The sequence below is a fragment of the Sceloporus undulatus genome, chromosome 3, assembly GCF_019175285.1.
Source record: "Sceloporus undulatus isolate JIND9_A2432 ecotype Alabama chromosome 3, SceUnd_v1.1, whole genome shotgun sequence".
Classification (NCBI taxonomy): Eukaryota; Metazoa; Chordata; class Lepidosauria; order Squamata; family Phrynosomatidae; genus Sceloporus; species Sceloporus undulatus.
In genome coordinates, this window is record NC_056524.1 from 271608496 (window position 1) to 271631139 (window position 22644).

General features: G+C 44.8%; 1 protein-coding gene across 1 annotated transcript in view; it reads right to left on the bottom strand.

Moving 5' to 3' along the window:
* Positions 1–2021: 2021 nt before the first annotated feature.
* The window catches only part of NMUR1 (neuromedin U receptor 1), a 31895-nt gene continuing 11272 nt past the window's right edge, over positions 2022–22644 (bottom strand). Inside the window, exons 2-3 of the mRNA XM_042459895.1 lie at positions 8263–9178; positions 2022–2492 (exon numbers count right to left, since the gene is read on the bottom strand). Of these exons, the coding sequence (XP_042315829.1) occupies positions 2092–2492; positions 8263–9169 (1308 nt within the window). The 5' untranslated portion in view covers positions 9170–9178 and the 3' untranslated portion in view covers positions 2022–2091. The remainder of the gene's footprint in view (positions 2493–8262; positions 9179–22644) is intronic.

Below are 22644 nucleotides of genomic sequence, written 5' to 3' on the forward strand. Positions count from 1 at the left end.
CTTCCTTCTCCTTCTCCATTTTTGCATCTTGGGACTTCCTTTTTTTATTTTTTTTTGGCCAAGAAATAGTTGGGGGGGGGATCATGCCAAAAATTATTATTATTATTTTGGACAGGAAACATTAGCTGAGAATCTACATTAGGGTTGTGTACTGTAATGGTCCGGATGCAGAGTTACACATTAATTGGGCTATGCAGCCTTTGTGCTGAATGTTGCACAACTAAAGCCAAATGTGCAGCCAGTGCGCGCAAATCCATGATGGCATCATTGCACAATACTGCCTCTGCTCTCTGGAACTGAATGCAGGCAACAGAAAAAAATATCCAACTCTTTACAGGTGTGTAAGCGATCAACAGGATTCAGGCAACCACATTTTGCAGAAAACCCCAAAGTGTTTTTGTCTATTTCTTTTTTTCTACAAATACATCTTTCACATTGGAATAATCTGGCACCTCTTCCTTGACAGGGTACCTTGAGGTGTTAAGCCACCCTTTCTCATTGGTTGCTGCCACACTGCAAAAATAATGCAATTTGATACCACTTTAATTGTCACTCATGGCTCCATCCTATGGAATCGTGGGATTTTTAGCTTTGTGGGGCTCCAGAGTTTTCTAAATGGTGTTGTTTGTTTGTTAGTTATTGTTGTTCCCCACCTTGATCTGTGGGGAGAGATGGGTAAGAAATTATTATTATTATTATTATTATTATTATTATTAGTAGTAGTAGTAGTAGTATTAATCTCTGACAGGGGAGGCAAAATCTCTTACAAAATTTCAAATCCCAGAATTCCATAGCACTGAGCCACGGAAGTTAAAGTGATGTCAAACTGCTTTAATTCTGCAGTGTGGACATACCCATTGTGAACAAGAAAAATTGCACACGTTTTTTCCTTCCTACTCCCACCACGTACCTTGCCATCCTATCTAGTTTTATGAGTTTGAAGATGACAATTGTCATCCTTCTCAGAGCTTCCATTCTGGAAATTGTACCAGAACTAAACTCTTTGGAAAGTGCACACCGATAACATGGGCCTGTGGTCGGGGCAGAAGTGGGGAGAGTGTGGCCTCTGAAGCTGCTCACCAGGCCCCAGAGTCCCCCAATTGTTTTAAAAAATATACCGGTACTCAGAGTGGTTTTGGGAATTTTCTGGCTCAAAACCACACAGAAGCCCCACAAATGCATGAAAAACATGCTAAAATACCCCCACTAGCACGCCAGAGTACAATATTAACTCCAACCCCTCAGTTTTCCTCTGCAGTCCCTTTCAAAATGGCAATGAGAAGTGACATCAGGACCCTTCCTGTTGCCATTTTGGAAAGGAGCAGAACTAAAAACTGGAAAGCACATATTTACAAAAGATTAGAAGGCCGGTCTGTCGAGGCTGTCAGTCTCTTTCTAATCTTCTGCCATTTTGGGAAGGACTGCAGAGGGAAAGGAGAGGTATTTTTGTTCTCTGGGCTGCTGGCTAAAAGGGTGGATGGGTCAGGGGGGAAATTGTCCCCTGGACTCCATGCCATTGCCCACCCCTGAATTAGGAAGTCTGAGAACAAATGGTGGAGACAAAGACAACCCTTTTTCTTGGACACCTTAATTCAGGGGTGGGCAAGGCCATGGAGTCCACAGGACAATTTCTCCTCAGACACCTCTCTCTTTTCCTGGCAGCATTCCCGAAAACAAGTACCTCTATTTCCCTCCCAAAATGGTGACCAGAAGTGATCTGATATCACCACTTCCTGTCGCCATTTTGAGATGGACTGCAGAGAAAAATGGTGGTATCTGATGCACTATTGGGTTCTGGGGTGCTTGCGCGGGCAGAATAGGCTATTTTAACACGTTTTCATGCATTTGAGAGGCTGTCCATTTGTAGCGCTTGGTTTACAAGATCGTGGAGCCTCTGGGTGAGTTCCTGAGAATAAGGCCTGCTTCAGGATCAAAAGCAATTGGGAGTGAACACAACTGAGAGTTTATTTATTTTTAAACACACAACAACATCCATGTTCATGGCACTTTTGCAGCATAAGCAGAAATGTTGGGTCCCTGCCCCAAAATGCTCACATTCCCCCTCGGAGTTTGACCAGTTGGGAATAACTCTCAGAGGAATGGAGCTTCACGTTCCTCAGCGTTCTCCCCCTCGGGGTCCATCTCGTACTCCTCCATGTCCGAAAGAGGGTGCCCATCAGCCCCAGTGATGTGCTCAGAGACTGTGCTGCGCATGGTGGCGCGGGTGCTGCTGGGCGAACGCTTGCGGGATCCTTTTGCTTTGGAATGGCCATGGCACATCACTTCTTTGAACATCTCCCGGAAGCGGGTGGACATCAGATTGTAGAGAATGGGGTTCGCTGCGGAGCTCAGGTAGAAGAAGACCCCCGAGATGATGTGGATGTACTGGAACATGTTCTGCATCGCGTCGGTCCAGTGGGTGATGAAACTCCAGACCAGCCTGTCGGTGTGAAAGGGGGCCCAGCAGATGCCAAACACGACCACCAGTACGACTGGGAAGCAAGAACATGGCGGTTACAAAGCAAGAGGAGTTGGACGGATGCAGCAAAATTTGGAAGCAGAAGATCCTACACTGTGCTTCTGTAGTGAAACTATACACCCACATAACATGGAGTAATGCAGTGACTGTGCCACACCATCTTTCTACTGAATACTGACTAGAGAGTTTATCACACAAAGGAGATTGAGAGTTTATCCCATGAATATCCCGGAAAAAAATATGTAATTACACAAAATGATTTCACATGACATCACACAAAACCTGCCATTAAAGTGGTCACAAAGAAGCATTAATGTGCATCTTTTTTACTTTTGGGATTTCAGTGACGATACATTTTCGATATAACTTTATTTGCACAATTGCATGTGATAATCATTCACGCAATTACTTGCCATTTCCACTTTATTTGCGGGATGCTTTAAATGTACTTTAATCTCTCTTTAATGCCAAAATTAGCCCCAGTGTGATAAACTTCATTGTAGGGCTGATTGTATATGTCCCAACATGCCTGCTTGGTATCTCACTATGCAACCATGGCTGCATCCGCACTGCGGAAATAATGCGGTTTAACACCACTCTAACTGGCATGGCTCAATCCTGGGATTTGTAGTTTGTTGTAGCACCTGAGCTTCCTGAAAGAGGAAGCTAAATAACTCATCACAGTTAAAATGGTGTCAAACTGCATTCATTCTGCAGAGTGGCAGCAGCCTCAGATTCCTAAACCCAACTAGTTCCTAATCTCGACAGATCTGGCTTTCACTCCTCAAGCAATTGTCATACCTGAGCTTTTTCAAAAATCCGCTCAGAAATTCCACCAATCATTACTCTCTGCCCTCTCGACAGATCTTTACCTTATTACATCTACTACATATTCAGGGGTAGAAGCTTGGCCATATAACAGTACGATAACAACTAAAATCCACAAAACAGTGATATCTTGAATCAGCCACATGGGACATTGTCAAGCTGGAGTGTATCCAGAGGAGGACGACCAAAATGGTAGAGGGTCTGGAAACCATGCCTTATGAGGAGTGACTTAGGGAGCTGGGTATATTTAGCCTGGAAAAGAGAAGGTTAAGAGGTAATATGGCAGCCCTGTTTAAATATTTGAAGGGATGTCATATTGAGGAGGGAGCAAGCTTGTTTTCTGCTGCTCCGGAGAATAAGACACAGAGCAAGGGATGCAAGCTCCAGCAAAAGAGATTCTAGTTCCTAACAGTGAGAGCTGTTTGACAGTGGAACACATTCCCTGGGAGGGTGGAGGAATCTCCTTCTTTGGAGGTTTTTACACCGGCCATCTGTCAGGGGTGCTTTGATTATGTATTTCTGCATGGCAGAAGGTTGGACTGGATGGCCATACGAGTCTCTTCCAACTCTACGATTCAATCGCAATTGCCAACATCCACGTTTTCCAAATGCAGATCCCTGGTGTATAACAACAACAACAACAACAACAATAATAATTTTATTTATATTTTCCCGCCTCTCCCAGATGGATCGAGGCGGGATTACAGTCTGTTAAAACCCATACATCAATAATAAAATACATATAAAATACATCAATAAAAATAATACAATTAATCTTGAAACTAACTCATCACCAAGTAGTAATGCAGTAGATTCATACAATGGTCTGAAGGTTTTTCTTACACAAGGTCAGGTGGGGAAGCTCGCCAGAAGCCTTAGCTCAAACTCCTGATGGATCTTTTCTCCATGAATTTTCCCTTGCAATGGTTTATATCTGCTGGCAACACAGCCACACCTGGCAGCCATGGTTCTTTTTGGCACCTGGCCATTTGTTATTAATAAAATTAGTAAATGCTCTTCCATTAATGGAAGCTATCAAAACTGTGTACTTTTGCACCTGCAGGAGATTAACCAATCTTTGCCTGCAGGCAAAAAATGGCTTTTTGATTAGCTAGGGGGAGCATCTTAGCCCTTTCCTACTGTTCTTGTTCACCCCTTGCCACCTCTCTGGATCAATTAATGATGCCCAAAACTTGTTAGTTCACCTCCCTTGGCACAAACATTGGCAGCTGAAACCAGTCTGCCTTGTTGATGTATCTGCATTTTTAATCCACCTAATTCTGAAAGGGCTGAGTAATAGCACCAATCTGTCTGCATTTGTGCTTTCAAGTTTCCTGTCCAGTTGTGGCGACCCCATGAATTTCCAGCTTAAGGTTTTCTTAGTCAAGGTACAGAATAACAAAATCTTAGAGTTGGAAGAGACCTCTAGGGTCATCAAGTCCACCCCCCTCCATGCAGGAACACAGAATCAAAGCACTCCTGACAGATGGCCATCCAGCCTCTATTTGAAAACCTCCAAATAAGGAGACTCCACCACGTTCCAAGTGAGTGTGTTCCACTGTCGCACAGCTGTTACTCTCAGGTAGTTCCTTCTAATGTTGAGGTGGACTCTCTTTTCCTGTAGTTTGAATCCATTCTCATGTCCTAATCTCTGAATCAGCAGAAAACAAGCTTGCTCCATCCTCACGTATGACACCACTTCAAATATTAAACTAGGCTATCATATCACCTCTTAATCGTGTCTTCTCTAGGCTAAACATACCCAGCTCTCTAAGAGGCTGTGCAGACCGGCAATAAAAGTTGGCCTGGGGGCGGAGTTGGGGTAAGGCGTCCAGACGATGCATGCCCTGACTCTGCCCCCAGGGTTGCATGATGCCATGCACTGCACCACATGGCAGGCGGTGTCACAGTGCTCCTCTGGCACTGCGTCTAGATGACACAGCGCCAAAAGAGTGCTGAAAAGCCATGGTGGCAGCAGCTATGGCGTCCATTCTGCGGCGCAAAAAGGAGCCGCTTTTTGCAGCTTCTTTTTGTGCTGTGGGAAGGTGAGATCAGGGCCATGGTGTGCGGTTGTTGCGGCCCTGATTTGGCATAGAGACGGCTGCAGGCTGCCCCTTTGGGGCAGTCCGTACAGCCCCTCAATCTCTCATCATAGAGCTTTATACAGTGGACCCTTGCCTTATGTGGGATATCTGTTCCGTTCCAGACCCCCCCCCCCCCCCATAAGGTGAAAACCGCCTATGCTCGAGTCCCATTGAATATAATGGGGCTCGGGTATGGCGGCATGGCGGCACTCATGCGCCATGTGCACGTGCATCATGAATGCTATTGCCGCACGGCTTCAGTGTAAGCTGAAAGCTGTGTGTAGTGTGCCGCGTATGGCACAGACGCACTGTAGTTTCCATACTGAGTGGTGGTTTTGCCAATTCCTTCCTTTGGAATATAGCCTATGGCACCTGGTACTCATTCGCAGTTTCCCATCCCAGTACTGACTGTAACTGACCCTGCTGTTCCATAGTTAAAATTCAAAAGCCTGTTGAATAAAAATGTCTTCACCTGCCGGCAGAAAGAGAGCAGGGAGGGGGACAACCAAACCTCCAGTGGAAGGGAGTTCCACAGCCTGGGAGCAACCATGGAGAAGGCCCCTTTCCCTCACCAACCATGCCCCCGAAGGTGGTAGGACTGAGAACGGTATCAAACAAGGAAGTTGGAAGTATAATCCAATGGCAACCCGAACGCAGTCATGGGGTTTCACGTTATTGTGTGAGAGGTGATCACACGCAATTTCAGGCAATGGCAAGCTATTTTCGGGCAATGGGAAGTCAGTTTGAACGCAATTCGAATTCATGTAAATTCGCTGAAATAGCAAATTCACATGAATGCATTCTGGCCCCACTTGCTTTTCATTCGAAATTAAGAGAAATTCCTCCCGTGAGAATGCTCTCCCTGCCATCTTCACAGTCGCCTCGGCTTGTAGACGGAGATCAGGTCTTTCAGATACCTTGGATCCAAGCCATGTCCAGATGTACCTGAGCATGGTGGGATCCAGAGAAAAGCCTATAAGATCTCAAAACATCGACAAGCTCATATAGGGACAACCCTGTCCCTCAGATAAACTGGCTTATTGTTGTTGTGTGCCTTCCAGTAGTCTCCAACTTATGGAGACCCTACACAAACCTGTTGTGAGGTTTTCTTGGCAAGATTTGTTCAGAGGGGGGTTTGTCTTTGCTGTCCTCTGAGGCTGAGAGAGGGCCACTTGTTCAAGGTCACCCAGTGAGTTTTCATGGCTGAGCAAGGATTTGAACCCTAGTCTCTAGAGTCATAGTCCAAAACTCAAAACACTACACCAGGTCGGAAGCCAAAGACATAGCTACGTTAGCCTGTATGCAGAGAGATCTTGTAGCACCTTTGGGACTAACTGGAAAAAAAGAAGTTGGCAGCATGAGCTTTCATAAATTAAAGTCTGCTTCCTCGGATGCATTTGGCATGCAGCACCTTGGTTCACTCAGATAATCTGGACCTGAGCCAGATAGGGCCTTATGGGTCATAGCGAACACTCTCGATTAGATTGTAATCATATTGTCCATCTATGTAGAGTAAATTCTGAAAATATGATGCCAGCCCTTGCAGTGGTGGATTTACCTAACTGGATACAGGCCATGATACTGAATATCTACAGGTATGTTCACTTCTCCATAACTTCCTCTGGGGCCTCATTTATCTGTCTGGTTTATCTGTCCATCATGTTCCTGCTTGTCAAAAAGGTAAAATGAAATGGCAAATCCACATAAAATTTCAAATGTCATACACAAAAAGGAAATGTGATAATGCAAAGAAGGAAAGATTGGAAATGCAAGGAATACTTTCATGGTAGACAAGGTAGGGCAACACAACAATTGAGGGAAAGAACACTGCACAATTTTTGTCTCGACAAACCTAAAGAGCCATAGGCTCACAACTCAAGTTTGGGAAGGAACTATTGCTCTCTGACAGAATATGCTAAGTCACCTGCAAAACAAGAAATCTGTAAACCAGGGAGGGGCAAAGGCTTGAGTACCTATATTGGGAGAAAGGTGGGACATAAGTAGACGATGACGACGATACAATAGCAACAACAACAATAAAGACAGCATGGTATAGTGGTTTGAGTGCTGAACTGTGAGTCTGGAGACTAGGGTTCAATTCCCATCTTAGCATGAAACCTACTGGGGGATCTTGGGCAAGTCACACTCTCTCAGCCTCAGGGTAAGGTAATGGCAAACCTTTTCTGAACACGTCTTACCACAAAACCCCTATGATAAGTTTGCCTTAAGGTCTCCATAAGTCAGAAATTAATTGAAGGCACAAAAATAACAAAGTAAATCATCATCATCATCATCATCATCATCATCATCATCATCATCAGGCCCTTTATGGTTTTTGAAGAGGAATTTCTATTCTATGCAACCCCATCCTATGAAAGCCTGGGATATGTGGTTTGGGAAGGTACTGTGAACTATTTACTGCCCACCCTTGAATCACAGCATTAGAGCTCTCTGGCAGAGAATTCTACGTCTCCCAACAAAATCCAAATCCTAGGATTCTGCAGGATGGTGCCATGGCAGTTAAAGTGGTATCAAAGTGCTGCAGTTGCATAGTGTGAAAGAGGATTCTGAGATTGCATCATCACTGCAGAAGTAATGCTGTTTGATATCAGTTTAACTGCCAGGGCTTCATGTTATGGAATTCTGGGAATTGTAGTTTCATGAGTTATTTAGCCTTCACTGTCAGAGAACTCTGAAGCCACAAACTACAAATTCCAAGATTCCATAGAATGAAGCCATGACAGTTAAAGCGGTGTCAAACTGCATTGATTCTTCAGTGTCAATGAGGTCTGGAAAGCCACACATTCCCTACCTCCTGCTCTAGAAGGGTCTTGAGTGCCCAACTCCACAACTCCCTCGTCCCCAACTTACACAGCATGTTAGTCACCTGCCTCCTCCGGGCCTTCTTCTGCTGGAGGCGTACATTGTGGTAGTCACAGTTGCCTCCCGACTTGGCTTCCAGGGCTTCCAGCATCTTCTCCTTCCTCAGCTGCAGCCCAATGAGGAGGTACAAGATGCTGATGACGCCCATGGGCATGAAAAAGAAGACAATGGTTGTGACCTGGATGATGAGGTTGTACATCAGACGGGACTTCACCAGAGTGCAAGTGGCCGAGTCTGGGACCACCCCCCAGCACGGGACGTAGAGGGTTTGGATCCCATGCAGGCTGGTGTTTGGGATGGAGCAGATCACAGACAACACCCAGACTGTGATGATGACCCTCTTGGCATGATTCTTGGTCACCACATACTTGGCCTTGAGTGGGTGGACCACAGCAATGTAGCGCTCAACGCTGAGGGCAGTGACATTGAGGATGGAGGCAAAGCAGACGGCCTCAAAGAGCAAGGTCTTGAAGCAGCAGCCGCTGGACCCCAAGAGGAAAGGGTAGTTGCTCCACATCTCATAGATCTCGAGGGGCATTCCCAGGAGGAGCACCAGGAGGTCAGAGACAGCCAGGCTAAACAGGTAGTAGTTGGTGGGTGTTCTCATGAAACGGTGCCGGATGATGACCAGGCAAGTCAATGCATTTCCCATGGCGCCGACCACAAAAATCAAGAGGTACGTCGTGCAGATAGGGACAAAGAAATCTGACTGGCGGGGTCCCAAATACTTAATCCGGAGCTGCTCAGCAGTCATGTTCAAGACTTCAGGGTCACAGTAACTCTGGTTCCCCTCTAAGTTGCTACCATTGCAGAGGTTTTCATAAGCTGACTTCATGGGCACTTCAAGGCTGGAGAACATCAGTTCCCAGTTGGAACAATTGGCAAAGGAATACATGGCCTCGGGCTGGAACGAGAGAAGAACGATTAGAAAATTGGGAAACCAAAGCATGGGGCCAGGGAAGCTAAGGGACATGTTTTGGGAAGGAGTGGTACTCACTGTGGTCATGGGCATCTTCTTGTGTCTTACAGGATGCCTGCCAATGTACAGGCAAATCAGGATTGCTGCATTTCTTTGTTTATTTGCAGGGATATTATTCTCACTGGGACTGCATCTGCACTGAAGAATTAATGCAGTCTGAAACTGCTTTAACTGCCATGGGTCAATGCCATAAAATTCTGGGATTTGTAGTTTTGTGAGATACTACTCAGCCTTCACTGTCAGAGTGCACTGGTGCCACAACAAACTACAAATCCCAGGATTCCATAGGCTTGAGCCATGGCAGTTAAAGCAGTGTCAAATTGTGTTACTTCTTCAGTGCAGATGCATCCCCAGCTGGAGAGAGGTGCAGCCATGGGAATGACAGATACTATAAACTGAACTGGGGTGACACCAACTCTAGTGATGCTATTGGATCTGTATACTTTTGTTTAGATGGTATATGATCCCAACCAGTCTGGCTAAAATAGGTAAACACGGGAATCTGAATTGTTGGAAATGTAATGGAAAAGTGGGTTCTTTATCCCACACGTGGTGGCAGTGTCGTAAAGCAATTTTTTTTTGGAAACAAAGACATAGGATATATTGTAAGTACTCTTAATAAGAATATACCATTAAGTCCTGAACTTTTTTTTGTTCAATATATAACAGATATAATCCCTGACAATTTGATTCAAGATGAATTGAGTGTGTATTACTTTACATGATTACTGCCGCCAGACTGATCCTGTATATGCGAAATATTGGAAATGCAACATAATACCTACAGTAGATGAATGGATTCTAAAACTAAATGATTTTGCTGTATTAGACATGTTGTCAACGTATGGTAGTAACAGAACATCTCAACAGTATGATGAAAAATGGAAATAAACAGCGAAACTGTGGGAAAACATAGGACCATAAATTAGCATTGATACAATTTAATACTATTAAGAAATTTATTTAAAGACTGATGTTTTTTCTGCAATATTACAGATTCTACCTTATAAGCTCGAGAGCTGATGGAGCCAAATGGTATTTGAAGTTTTGTGAAATAAAATTTAATAAAATCCAAAAAAAAAGTGTTCTGACGCACACCAGATGCTTCTAATGTGGACCAGTGGGCACCCTCAGTAAACATCTGGCAATTCTGATATGCATTTGACACTTTTTGCACTCATTGGGCACTTGAGATGTGCATTGGTCACTTCTGATCCACACTGGACACACCTGTTGTACTCCAGTACTTCTTAGCTGGTGGCCAGATGCTCATTTTAGGCTGCATCAATGAAAATATAGTGCCTAGATCAAGGAAAGTAATAGCCCAGTCATCCCTTCTCTTATGCGTTGATCTGTTCTGGAAACCCCCTCCGCCCATGCACTTAAGGGAAATATAGAGTATGCTCGAGCCCCATTGGAAAGAATGGGGCTCGTGCACATGGTGCAATGCACCACATGCACCTCCATCACATGGCTTCAGCGTAAACTGAAAGCTGGGTATGGTGCACCCACGTATGGTGCAGGCACACTGTACTACTCTATTCTGCTTTGGCCAGGCCTCACCTGGAATACTGTGCCCAGTTCTGGGCATCACACAATTCAAAAAGGATGTTGACAAACTGGAGGCTAGTGTGTCCAGAGGAGGGCAACCAAATTGGTTTGGAAACCATGGCCTAAGAGGAGGGACTTAGGGAGATGGATATGTTTAGCCTGGAGAAGAGAAGGTTAAGGGGGACAATAGCCATGTTTAAATATTTGAAAGGATTTATATTGAGGATGGAACAAGCTTGTTTTCTGCAGCTCCAGAGAATAGGATCAGGAACAACGGATGTAAACTACAGGAAAAGAGATTCCACCGCAACATTAGGAAGAACGTCTTGATAGTAAGAGCTGTTCAACAGTGGAAGATGCTGCTTCTGAGAGTAGTGGTGTCTCCTTCTTTGGAGGTTTTCAAACAGGGACTGGATGACTATCTATCAGGAGTACCTTGTGAAATGTGGTTGGAATGTATGGCCCTTGGGGTCTCTTCCAATTCTATGATCCTATGGTTGGGAATGTTCCAATGTGAATTGGTGCTCATTGGAACTGTGACACATCAGTTATTCCTCCGGCTGTCATTACACAATGGATTGTGTAACATTACACATGTTAATGGCAGTCTCTAGCTGAATACAGATATTGTGAAATTACTCAACTCTACTTCCTGCATATATAAGCCCACTTGGGAAGATGTAAGTTCCATGCTGAATTCCAACCAACAATATTATATCCTCTGCAAAAGCACCAAATTCTCACTTGACTGGACATTTTATTTCTAGTGTTATAAACTTTCCAGAAAAGTTGGGGATATGTAGACAAAAAAATATCCCTGTACCAGTTTTTGGTTTTTGGTTTTTTTCTGGAGGGAGAAAAAAAGACATTTGGGGAAATGGAAAAATCTATGCAATACTTTCTTTCTGATCAAACATTAATATTTCTAAAAACAAGAAACATGTTTTGTATAATAGACTTTTAGTGTCTAAAATGGTACTCTTTTGCTGTCTTTATGAGACTAGAAAGTGTAAATGACTTTGTTATATTCTAACAATAATTGCAAAATGTACCTATTGATGGGGATGGAGCTGTGAACAGCTGCACCTTAAGGCACACACACAATGCATAGCTCCCTCTTTTGCCAGCTGGGAAACTGGTTGGGGGAAATACAAGTTGAAAACAGAAACCATTAACTAGGTTTTATTATCTTGTTTTAGCCACAGAACAGAAACCTCAGCATTATCATTAAGTCACAAGAGAAATAATGAAATAATAAAAAAAATCCACAGCTTCTTTTTTTTTTCTTAAGAGGAAAAGCGCAGAAAATAAATATCTGTAATGCAATTGAGGTTCACATTAAAAAATACTTATTGGAGGTTTTAAGATAGATTCCAGAAGGTCTTTTTTAAATGTTAGAGAGTCCGAATGGCCACTTCTTAGGAAAACTTTAGCTTTGGATTCCTGCTTTGGCAGAGGGTTGGACAAAACCAGTGGTCCCCAAACTTTTTCAGCCTATTTCCCCCTTTCCTCCAGAGTGACAAGCCTAGCATCGCCCAACACTTATTTCTTGATATTAGATCTACCATTTGTGCAGAAGCCACCTGGGCAGCAGCATCTATCTGAGCCAAACCCAGCTTGCCACCACCTCTTCTTCTATCAGCCACTGCCTCCTCTTCTATCTCAGCCTCTCATGTGCGAATACGGCAGCAGCTGCCTGCACCAGCCTTACAGCAAAAGGAAGACCAACTGGTTGGCTGCTCTGCTGCTGCTCCAGGGTGACTAGGTGACTACAGTCACCAAGTAGCCGGGGACTTCTGTTCAACCCCTTGACCTCAGGGCTCAGGGCTCTATTCTGTTCTCCATGTTGTTTAACATTTACATGAAATTGCTGGGAGAAGTCATCCGGAGTTTTGGGGTGCAGTGTCACCAGTATGCAGATGATACCCAACTCTCACTCTCCGTTTCATCTGACTCCAAGGAAGCTGTCTTTGTACTGAACCAATGTCTGCTGACAGTGATGGACTGGATGAGGGCAAACAAATTAATCCAGATAAGACAGAGGTGCTCCTGGTTAGTCAGAAGGCAGATCAGGGAATAGGGTCTTTGCCTATGCTGGATGGGATTACACTCTCCCTGAAATCTCGTAGAATCATAGAATTGGAAGAGACCCCAAGGTCCATCCAGTCCAACTCCATTCTGCCATGCAGGGACTCAGAATGAAAGTATCCCTGACAGATGGCCATCCAACTTCTGCTTAAAGACCTCCAAAGAAGGAGACACCACCAAAATCTCCGAGGGCATATGTTCCAATGTTGAACAGCCCTTACTGTCAGAAAGAACCTTCTAATGTTAAGGTGGAATCTCTTTTCCTGTAGCTTGCATCACAAAAAGAGATTCCACCTTAACATTAGGAGGAATTTCCTGACAGTAAGAGCTGTTCACAGGTTTGGGTGTCCTTCTGGACTCCACTCTGAGCCTGGATGCCCAGGTTTCAGCTGTGGCCAGGAGTGCATTTGAACAGTTTAAACAAATGAGCTAACAGCGCCCGCTTCTTGAGATGCCAGATCTGGCTATGGAGTGGAAGTCTGGCAAGATCTGCTTGATTCCCACCCCTCTTATAGAGGAAAACCCAAAGCTTTTGATGCTGAACTTTTATTCATTTCCATTTCACAGACTTCAGGAAATGGGAAGCTTGCTTTTTAGGGCTTGCAATATGTTTGGGTTTTTGACATTTCTTCCACAACTTGTAGCCATACTAGAACGGCCCATTGTCCACTGTTTACTGCCCACTGGGTGAGCAGCAAGGCCTTCCAGTTATTCTTGGATGGCAACTCCCATAACCCCTAGCAAGTGGTCAGATGCTGAGAGTTACAATCCAACAACATCTGGTTAGCTGAAGATTGGCTACCCCAAGTTAGAAAGTTATTTTGGAATTTTGGAGGTCCAGGTTCTAGCCCTTGTTGTGGTGGTTATATGCTGCCAAGTTGACTTTGACTTATGGTGACCTTAGGAAAAGAAAACCTCCAAGACACCCAGTGATTGCAGGACTCTGGAAACAGCCACTGCACATTCCCCACTGCACCATGGGACAAGCAGCAGGCACATGTTTCCCCCCTGTCATGGACGGATCATTTCCTGGTGGAGGCAAAAATCAAGGTCTCTACCCAGATCCCCCCCGGGGGTGGCGGACCTGTTAGGATGGTCCACCCTCGAAGGCTGATGGAACCCAAAAGGTTCCAGGAAGCTTTAGAGGGGTACATGGTTGGAAGTGACGGCGACTCTGTTGATGCCCTGACTTGTATTTGGAATACCGGTCTCTCTAGGGCTATACACAGTATCGCTCCCAAGCACCCTCTCAAGCCCGCTTCCAAACGTAAGCCCTGGTATACGGAAGATCTCCGGGCGAGGAAGCGGGAACTGCGACGGCTAGAGTGCCGTTGGCGGAAACACCTTCGCTTAGACGACAAGGCTCTCCTAGACCAACTGTTAGAGGACTACGGAGAGGCGATACGAGCAGCTAAGAACTCGTTCTATGGTGCTCATGTCGCGTCCGCGGAGTCGCGTCCAGCAGAGTTGTTCAGGGTGGTGAGGGAGCTAACTCAGCTCCCTCCTGCCCCGAACCAGATCCTTGAACCTTCTAAGGCCTGCTGCAACCAATTTAATAACTTCTTCGTGGATAAAACTTCTCGTATAAGCGAAGGTCTGAACGCCGACATTATGGCAGAACCTAACGTAGAAGTGTCCAGAGCCTCCGTGGACTATGTTACACTGGATCAGTTTGAGTTGGTGAGTACCGAGGATGTGGACAAGATCCTCGGAAGTGTTCGGAAAACAACCTGCTCTCTTGATCCCTGTCCCTCATGGTTAGCGGCCCAGGGGGGACCGGTGGTAACGCTATTGTTACGCCGGATAATTAATACATCTTTGAGGGATGGGCAATTTCCATCGGATCTCAAATTGGCCATTGTAAAACCGATCCTAAAAAAGCCCTCCCTCGATCCCCTGGTTCATAATAATTATCGGCCTGTCTCGCTGCTACCATTTTTGGGAAAGGTGATCGAGAGGGCGGTTGCGATCCAGCTTCAGGCGGTCTTGGATGAAACGGATTATCTGGACCCATTTCAAACTGGCTTCCGGGCGGGTCACGGGGTTGAGACGGCCATGGTCGCCTTGGTCGATGATCTCCGTCTGGGCATTGACAGGGGAAGCGTGTCCCTGCTGGTGCTCTTGGACATCTCAGCGGCTTTCGATACCATAGACCATGGTATCCTTCTGGGACGCCTGGCAGAGGTGGGAATCGGGGGCACTGCGCTCCAGTGGTTCCGGTCCTACCTCTCTGGGAGGTCCCAGATGGTGCAGCTGGGAGACGTGTGCTCTGATGAGAGGGCCCTTATAACTGGGGTCCCTCAAGGAGCCATTCTGTCTCCCATGCTATTTAACATTTACATGAAACCGCTGGGAGAGATCATCCGGAGACATGGGGCACGGGGTTATCAATACGCTGATGACACCCAAATAATTTTCTCTATGTCTCCGACTGATGCAGTGACCGGGGATGGTGTCTCTCCTCTCGTGGCCTGTCTGGAGTCAGTAATGGGCTGGATGAGGGAAAACCGACTCAAGCTGAATCCAGAGAAAACGGAGGTACTTGTGATAGGTTCCCCTGGTCCAGGAATGGTGGTAGTTCCACCTGTCCTGAACGGGGTCACGCTCCCTGTGAAGGACTCTGTGCGCAGTCTGGGGGTGCTTCTTGACTCGTCGCTTCACCTGACTGCTCAGGTGAATGCGACGGTCAAGAACACCTGTTATCAGCTTCGACTTATTCGCCAGCTGCGCCCATACCTGGCCCAGAGGGACCTTGAAACGGTAGTACACGCTCTGGTAACCTCGAGAATGGATTTCTGCAACGCACTCTACATGGGGCAACCCTTATACCAAACCCGGAAGCTACAAATGGTACAGAATATGGCAGCCAGGCTGGTCACTGGAACTTCCAGGGCCAGCCATATTACACCGGTGCTTAAAGATCTGCATTGGCTGCCTATTCGCTTCCGGGCACAATATAAGGTGTTGGTGATGACCTATAAAGCCCTAAATGGCTTGGGCCCAGGATACCTGAAGGACCGCCTCTCCCCGTACATTCCGTCCCGCACCCTCAGAATATCTGGGCAGCAACTACTTAAGGTGCCAGGGGCTAGGTTGACCTCCACCGCGAGGAAGACATTTTCCATCGCCGCCCCGGCCCTTTGGAACACGCTGCCCACAGAGCTCCGCTCGGCCACCTCCCTGGCCCAATTTAGAAAGGACCTAAAAACCTTTCTATTTCAGCTTGCATTCCCCGATTAAAGTCCAGTGGGCCTCCCTTCCTCTTTTGTGGCAAAGAGGACTGGCTAACGGGGGTTTTATTCTGTTTGTATGTAATTGTTTGTAACCCTGATGTATATGTTGTTTGATATTTTGCTGTCAACCGCCCTGATCTATGGAAGGGCGGTATAAAAATAAAAAAAAATATTTATTATTTATTTACATGGGACGAATATGCAGTTAGTTGAACAATCTTGATAGTTGGAAGAGGCACCAAGGGCCATCTAATTCAACCCCATTCTGCCATGCAGAAAGACACAATCCAAGCATTCCCAACAGATGGCCATCCAGCCTCTGTTTAAAAACCTCCAAGAAGGAGATTCCACCAGCCTCCAAGGCAGCAGCATCTTCCACTGCCAAACAGCTCTTACAGTCAGGAAGTTTTTCCTAATGTTGAAGTGGAATCTCTTTATCCGCATCTTAAATCCATCGCTCTGGGTCCTAGTCTCCAGAGCAGAAAACAAGCTTGCTCCATGCTCCACATGACATCCCTTCAAATATTTAAGCAAGGCTATTACATTACCTCCTAACCTTCTTTTCTCCAGGCTAAACATACCCTTCAGAGGGCTTGGAGGTTTCCAGACCTTTCACCATTTTGGTTGCCCTCCTCTGGATGCACTCCAGCTTGTCCGCATCCCTCTTGAACTGTGGTGCCCAGTACCCAACACAATATTACAGGTGAGGCCTGACTAAAATAGAATAGAGCGGTCCTATTACTTCCCTCAATCTAGACATTACACTCCTATTGATGCAGCCGAGGATAATATTGGCTTTTCTAGCTGCTGCATGACAGATGAACATTGTAGCACAACTATCATTTAATTTTGAGAGTGTATGTTTGCACTAGGCAAGTGTAATGTAGTATCACTGTCTGTCTGTGTGTCTGTCTCTTTCACTCTCTCTCTTTCTTTTTGGTGGACAATTGTGATCTTAGGAGTCCAGAGAGATCAAAGGCTGTAGGATAATGTGGCTCCAGATCAACAAGTTTCCCGCTGCTGAAAACAGCATGAGCGAGCAATCATCATCATTACTATTATTGACTGGCAATCGGTACTGCAGTTACGGATTCATATTCGCAGATGACCTACATAACTTTAAAGTAGATGATGAAGACATTGAAATAGTTGAGGATTTTCCATACCTTGGCTCAGTCACTAAGCAGTCAAGAAATCAAAAGAAGAGTAGATTTGGAAGGGCAGCCATGAAGGAATTACACAAGATCCTGATGTGTAGAGATAAATCATGGACGTGTGGTGTAATGGCTTGAGCTTTGGACTAAGACACTGGGAGACCTGGGTTCAAATCCCAGATCAGCCATGGAAACCCACTGGGTGACCTTGGGCCAGTCACACACTCTCTCAACCTCAGAGGATGGCAATGGCAAACCCTCTCTGAAGAAACTTGTCAAGAAAACCTTATAATAGATCTGCATTAGGGTCACCATAAGTAGGAAATGCATTGAAAGCACACAACAAGAAGAAACCAAAGTTAGGATGGTCCATGACATTGTATTCTCCATCACTATGTATGGATGAAATCTGGACACTGAAGAGAGCTGATGAGAAGAAAAATTATTCATTTGGGATCTGGTGCTGGAGAGAATTTCTACGGATAGCATTGACCGCTAAAAAGAAGAAATAAATGGATCCCAGAACAAATCAGGTCTGAACTCTCCCTAGAAGCCAAGATGACTCAACTGTACATATCTTGGCATGATGTGACTCACTAGCAAAAGCAATAATACTTGGTAAGGTAGAAGGCAGTAGGAAAAGAAGAAGGCCACATTCCAGCAGGATAAACCAAAGTACAGCAAGCTCAGTTTAGTCATCTTTAGTTTAATTTTTAGAAGATCTTTATCCTTCCTTGCCAAAGTTCTGTTCTGTAGTTCTTTAGAGGCCTAACAGAACTATAAATCCCTGTATTCTGTAGAGTAGAACCAGAGCAGTTAAAGTGGTGCCAAACTGCATTGTTTCTACAGTGTTGATGCATCCTAGGAAAGGAGTTCCAGAATCTGAGATCAGCCACCAAGAAGGCCTTCTCCTTCATTCACTGGGGCAAAAGGGCACTAATAAAAACAGTATAAAGGGACAATATTAAATGCTTCATTAGTATAGCTGATCTAAATTCAGTGACCTCCCAGACTGAGAATCCAGTTACAGATTTCTTGTAAAATATGGAGTCTCATTTTTAAGGCTATGTAACAATGCAGTCGTCTGACTGCTCCATAAGCATGAAAGAATCTTGGATCTGACTTGAGTCTTGGCTGCCATAATGCTATTTTAAAACACAGTGTGTCACTGGTCATAACAGAAAGAAAGAAGGGGAAATATGGCATAACGGAAAATGTTTTTCCTTCCATTGCCTCTAGTGTACTACATATTTCCAATTCAGTCCTTGGAAAAATGGAGAAAAAACACCTCTGACCCTTACCATTTTTCAGTATTTCCCTATTTTTGCATTTCAGAGTGTCACCAAAAGACGTTTAGAGATCTGATGCTAGGAAATGTGGCTGAGTGATCCTCAGAACCAAGACCATTATGCATTAAAAGCAATTATTTATGGTGATGGTGGGTGCATCTATACTGTAGAAATAGTGCAGTTTGACACCACTTTAAATGCCATGGCTCCATCCTTCATCCATGACTTCATTTTGGCACTGAGCTAAGGCTTCTTATTAAAGCCTTTGTGGTCTCTAAGGAGATTATCAGATGGGGCAAAAAGCCGGGAGTAAAAGGCATACACCTGGCAAAGTTGTGCAATTGGACTGAAGATTTTCAGACACATCACGGTTATCCAGAAATGCTCTAGCAAACAACCATTCATGGGGAAGTCTGCTGGTTTGTTTGCTGCTGGAACATTCCTGGATTTTCATGGGTTAAGTCCTGGATAAGCACCACGTCATCTGAAAATGTTCAGTGTGATTGCACGACTTTGGCGGGAGTATGCCTTTTTCTTCTGCGATTTCCCCCTGTCTGATAATCTCCAGATTTTGACTTCCATCTGTGTAGGTTTTACACTATTTTAGATTCCTCCAAATCCTTTTAAATTGCATTTTGGTTAATACATGACAGGGGGTAGTTGCAAGCAGTTAAATAAATGATTAAATTTTAAAAAATTCTTCTTAATAATATTTGTGTGATGTAGTTACCGTATTTTCCGGCGTACAAGGTGACTTTTTGACACTCTAAAATTGGGTCAAAAGTTGGAGGCCGTCTTGTACGCCGGGTGCGCGCGCTCTGGGGCCACCGGCTTCTCAGGCCTCCGGAGGCCTGGGAAGGTGGCTGCCCCGCGCCGGCTTCTAAGGGGCCTTCGGAGGCCCCTTAGAAGCTGGCCACGCATGCACAGCTGGCTGTCAACTTCCAAGGAATAGGGGTAGCCTTATACGGTGAGTATTATTATATAAAAAAATAGAGTTTAGGATATACTCACTGTATAAGGCTACCCCTATTCCTTGGGGGGTCGTCTTATACGCCGGAAAATACAGTATGTTTTAGTGGATGCAAAAAGTAATTAATTGCAATGGGTAACTATTACTAATAGCTAACTATTTGTAACATATTGCTCTCAAGTCCTGAGCCACTCCGAACATAATGCTCCACAGATCTGTTGGCTATGCTCACTGGGGATGTTAGGAGTTATAGTCCAACCCATTTGGAGGGCACCAGTTTGAGAAAGGCTGCTGTGGTTCAGAGACACATTTGGGGTCATTAATGACTGCATCTACACTGCAGAATCGATGTAGTTTGAACCACCTTAGCCATCATGGCTCAATATTATGGAATTCTGGGATCTGTAGTTTTGTGAGGTATTTAGCCTTCTCTGTCAGAGAGCTCTGGGGCCACAACAAACTACAAATCCCATGATTCGTTAGGATGGAACCATGACAGTTAAACCGGTGTCAAACTGGATGAAATCAAAAGTGTGGCAGCATCCATAGGTTACGATCCTACACACAGTGCACTCAGTTGGGAAGAACCTCCCTGAAAAAAGTTTACTTCCAAATAATCCCAGTTGGGTCCCACGAACTGAGACTGCAGGGGATGACAAAGGAGTCAAGCTTCTGGCAGCAAGGAGGACCATTATATTAATCATGAAGACTAAGCAGGCATCACATACTGGAGATAGAGACCGACTTAATTAATTGATTAATGAGTGTGCGATTAGCCATTTATTGGGTTAATGGAAAATTGAAAAGAGCTATAATTAATCACAAATAGCTGACTGAAATCTCTCCCTCTGCCGATCCTGGGTGATTGTCTTTCATTCTGCATTATCTAGTCCAAAGCGTACCTCACCTCTCTCTCTCTCTCTCTCTCTCTCTCTCTCTCACACACACACACACACCCCTTGCTGCTTGCTACTCAGTCATAAATTGGTGCGCATAGGGATCTTGTACCACCTTTGAGACAGTGGCACTGAGCAGATGGGCCAAGATGCCCCCTGGCGCTCACCCAGGTCAGCACCCAGGTTCACAGGGATGGGCAGATATTTACACACCCATCATTGCACCTTCCTGGGACCTGCTATCAGCACACACTCCTTACCCTTACCTTCGCTGGTACTGAGAATGTGCATCTGATGCAGAAATGGGACCCCAACTGCCCCGATGTGTCCAGATGCCCTGTTTCCACATCGGATGTGGCAAAGGGGGGGGGGCTCAGAGGAGACTTGCCATTGCCTTCCCCTGGGGCTGTGAGTATGTGACTGGCCCATGATCACCAATGGAATTCATGGCCAAATGGGGAATCAAACCTTGGTCTCAGAGTTGTAGACTAACACTAAACCACTACGTCACGCTCAGGGATGCATACAAAGGGATTCAAAGCCAAATGTAGGGACAAACCACTAAAGCTCAGGACCTGCGTGGATAAAATAATCAATTTCAGTATCTCTCAAATTGAGTTTTGTTTAGTCTCAAATTCTTTCTAATCTCTATAGGAGGTAACTTGCAGATTTGGATAATTTTTTAAATTCAAAAACAAACTGAAATGAAATTAGTTTTTTGTGGGTTTTTCGGGCTATGTGGCCAGGAATTTCTTCCCTGATGTTTTGCCAGTATCTGTGGCTGGCATCTTCAGTAAATGCTTGGCTAGAAAGGAGTTGGGTATATATATATTGTGTAACCTGGAATATACCCAACTCCTTTCCAGGTAAGCATTCTCTGAAGGTGCCAGCCACAGATGCTGGCGAAACGTCAGGAAGAAACTCTTCTAGAACATGGCCACAGAACCAAAAAACCCACTATGGATGCTGGCCATGAAAGCATTTGACTTCAAATTGAAATGAAATTCCCAACTGGCCCATTCCTAATGAGAAGAAATCTCATCCACATTATGAAACATCTTGCTCCAAAAGCTTGGAAAAATGAGATTTTGGGATGACAGCTCCAAGAACCAAGAGCAGCTGGTGGCCTTCATGCCAAGAGTGTGGCAAATCTATTCTGGGTCCTAGTCTGAACTTTAAATAAGCTCCTCAGAGAGTTGAACCTATTCTGAGGATAGGGTTCAGCACTTTGTATAACCTCTTTAAAGTTTAGGCTAGAACCCAGAGTAGATGCACTGCTCCACTGACATGCAAACCGCCAGCCGTCACTGTCCAAAATTCTGTCCAGTCACCATGCTGACAGTGCTGTAAAAGTAACTTTTCTAAGTTCTGGTCCCCCTCTCCAACCAAATTCCTGGAATCAGCTCTGACAGCTGCCTACACATTCTCTCAGTTCTTTTCTTTTTTCTCCAAACATCCTTGTTTAAAACACCCAATTTAAGTGGAATGACAGCCTCATCCATCAGGGTCTAGTGAATATGTACCTGTTTCTCATCAGGCTTCTCTGCAGAATGTCTTCCTATTGACAATTTAGCATGAAAAGAAATCGGGGATCGAGATTTCCCAATGCGGGAAAAAGATTTGTACTTTTTCATCCACCAGCAAAAATACCCTTTTCTCCCAGCTGATGTGGTCTCCTTTTGGTAGAACATGGCTTTGATCTGTCTGTTTGAAACCTTGTACAATCACAACTATTTGGGGGTGTCTCTCATGGCATTGTCTTTATAGCCTCCTCTCCATCTTTTCCCATGAAACTCACGGAAGCTTACCAAGACTAAAGCAGCTTAAAAACACACATCACTAAAAGCATGCAGAAGCTAACATGTCATTAAACTGCCACTACAATTAAAAGCAATCTAAATCATATCCATTTTTAAAAAAGCAACAAATATGGACAAGACATCCTGGTTTTACTCATTTGACATAGTACATGAATAAAAATATTTTGTTTCTTTAGTGTGCATACATACAGTCAGCTCTCCATATCCACAGATTTTTAATCTATGGATTCAAGCATCCACAGCTTGAAAACATTTTAAATATATATAAATTCCCAAAAACAAAACCTGATTTTACCATTTTATTTAATAGGACTTAAACATCCATGGATTTTGGTATCTGCAGGGTGCCCTGGAACCAAATCTTTCCCTCCCCTTTAATTTTTATCCAGA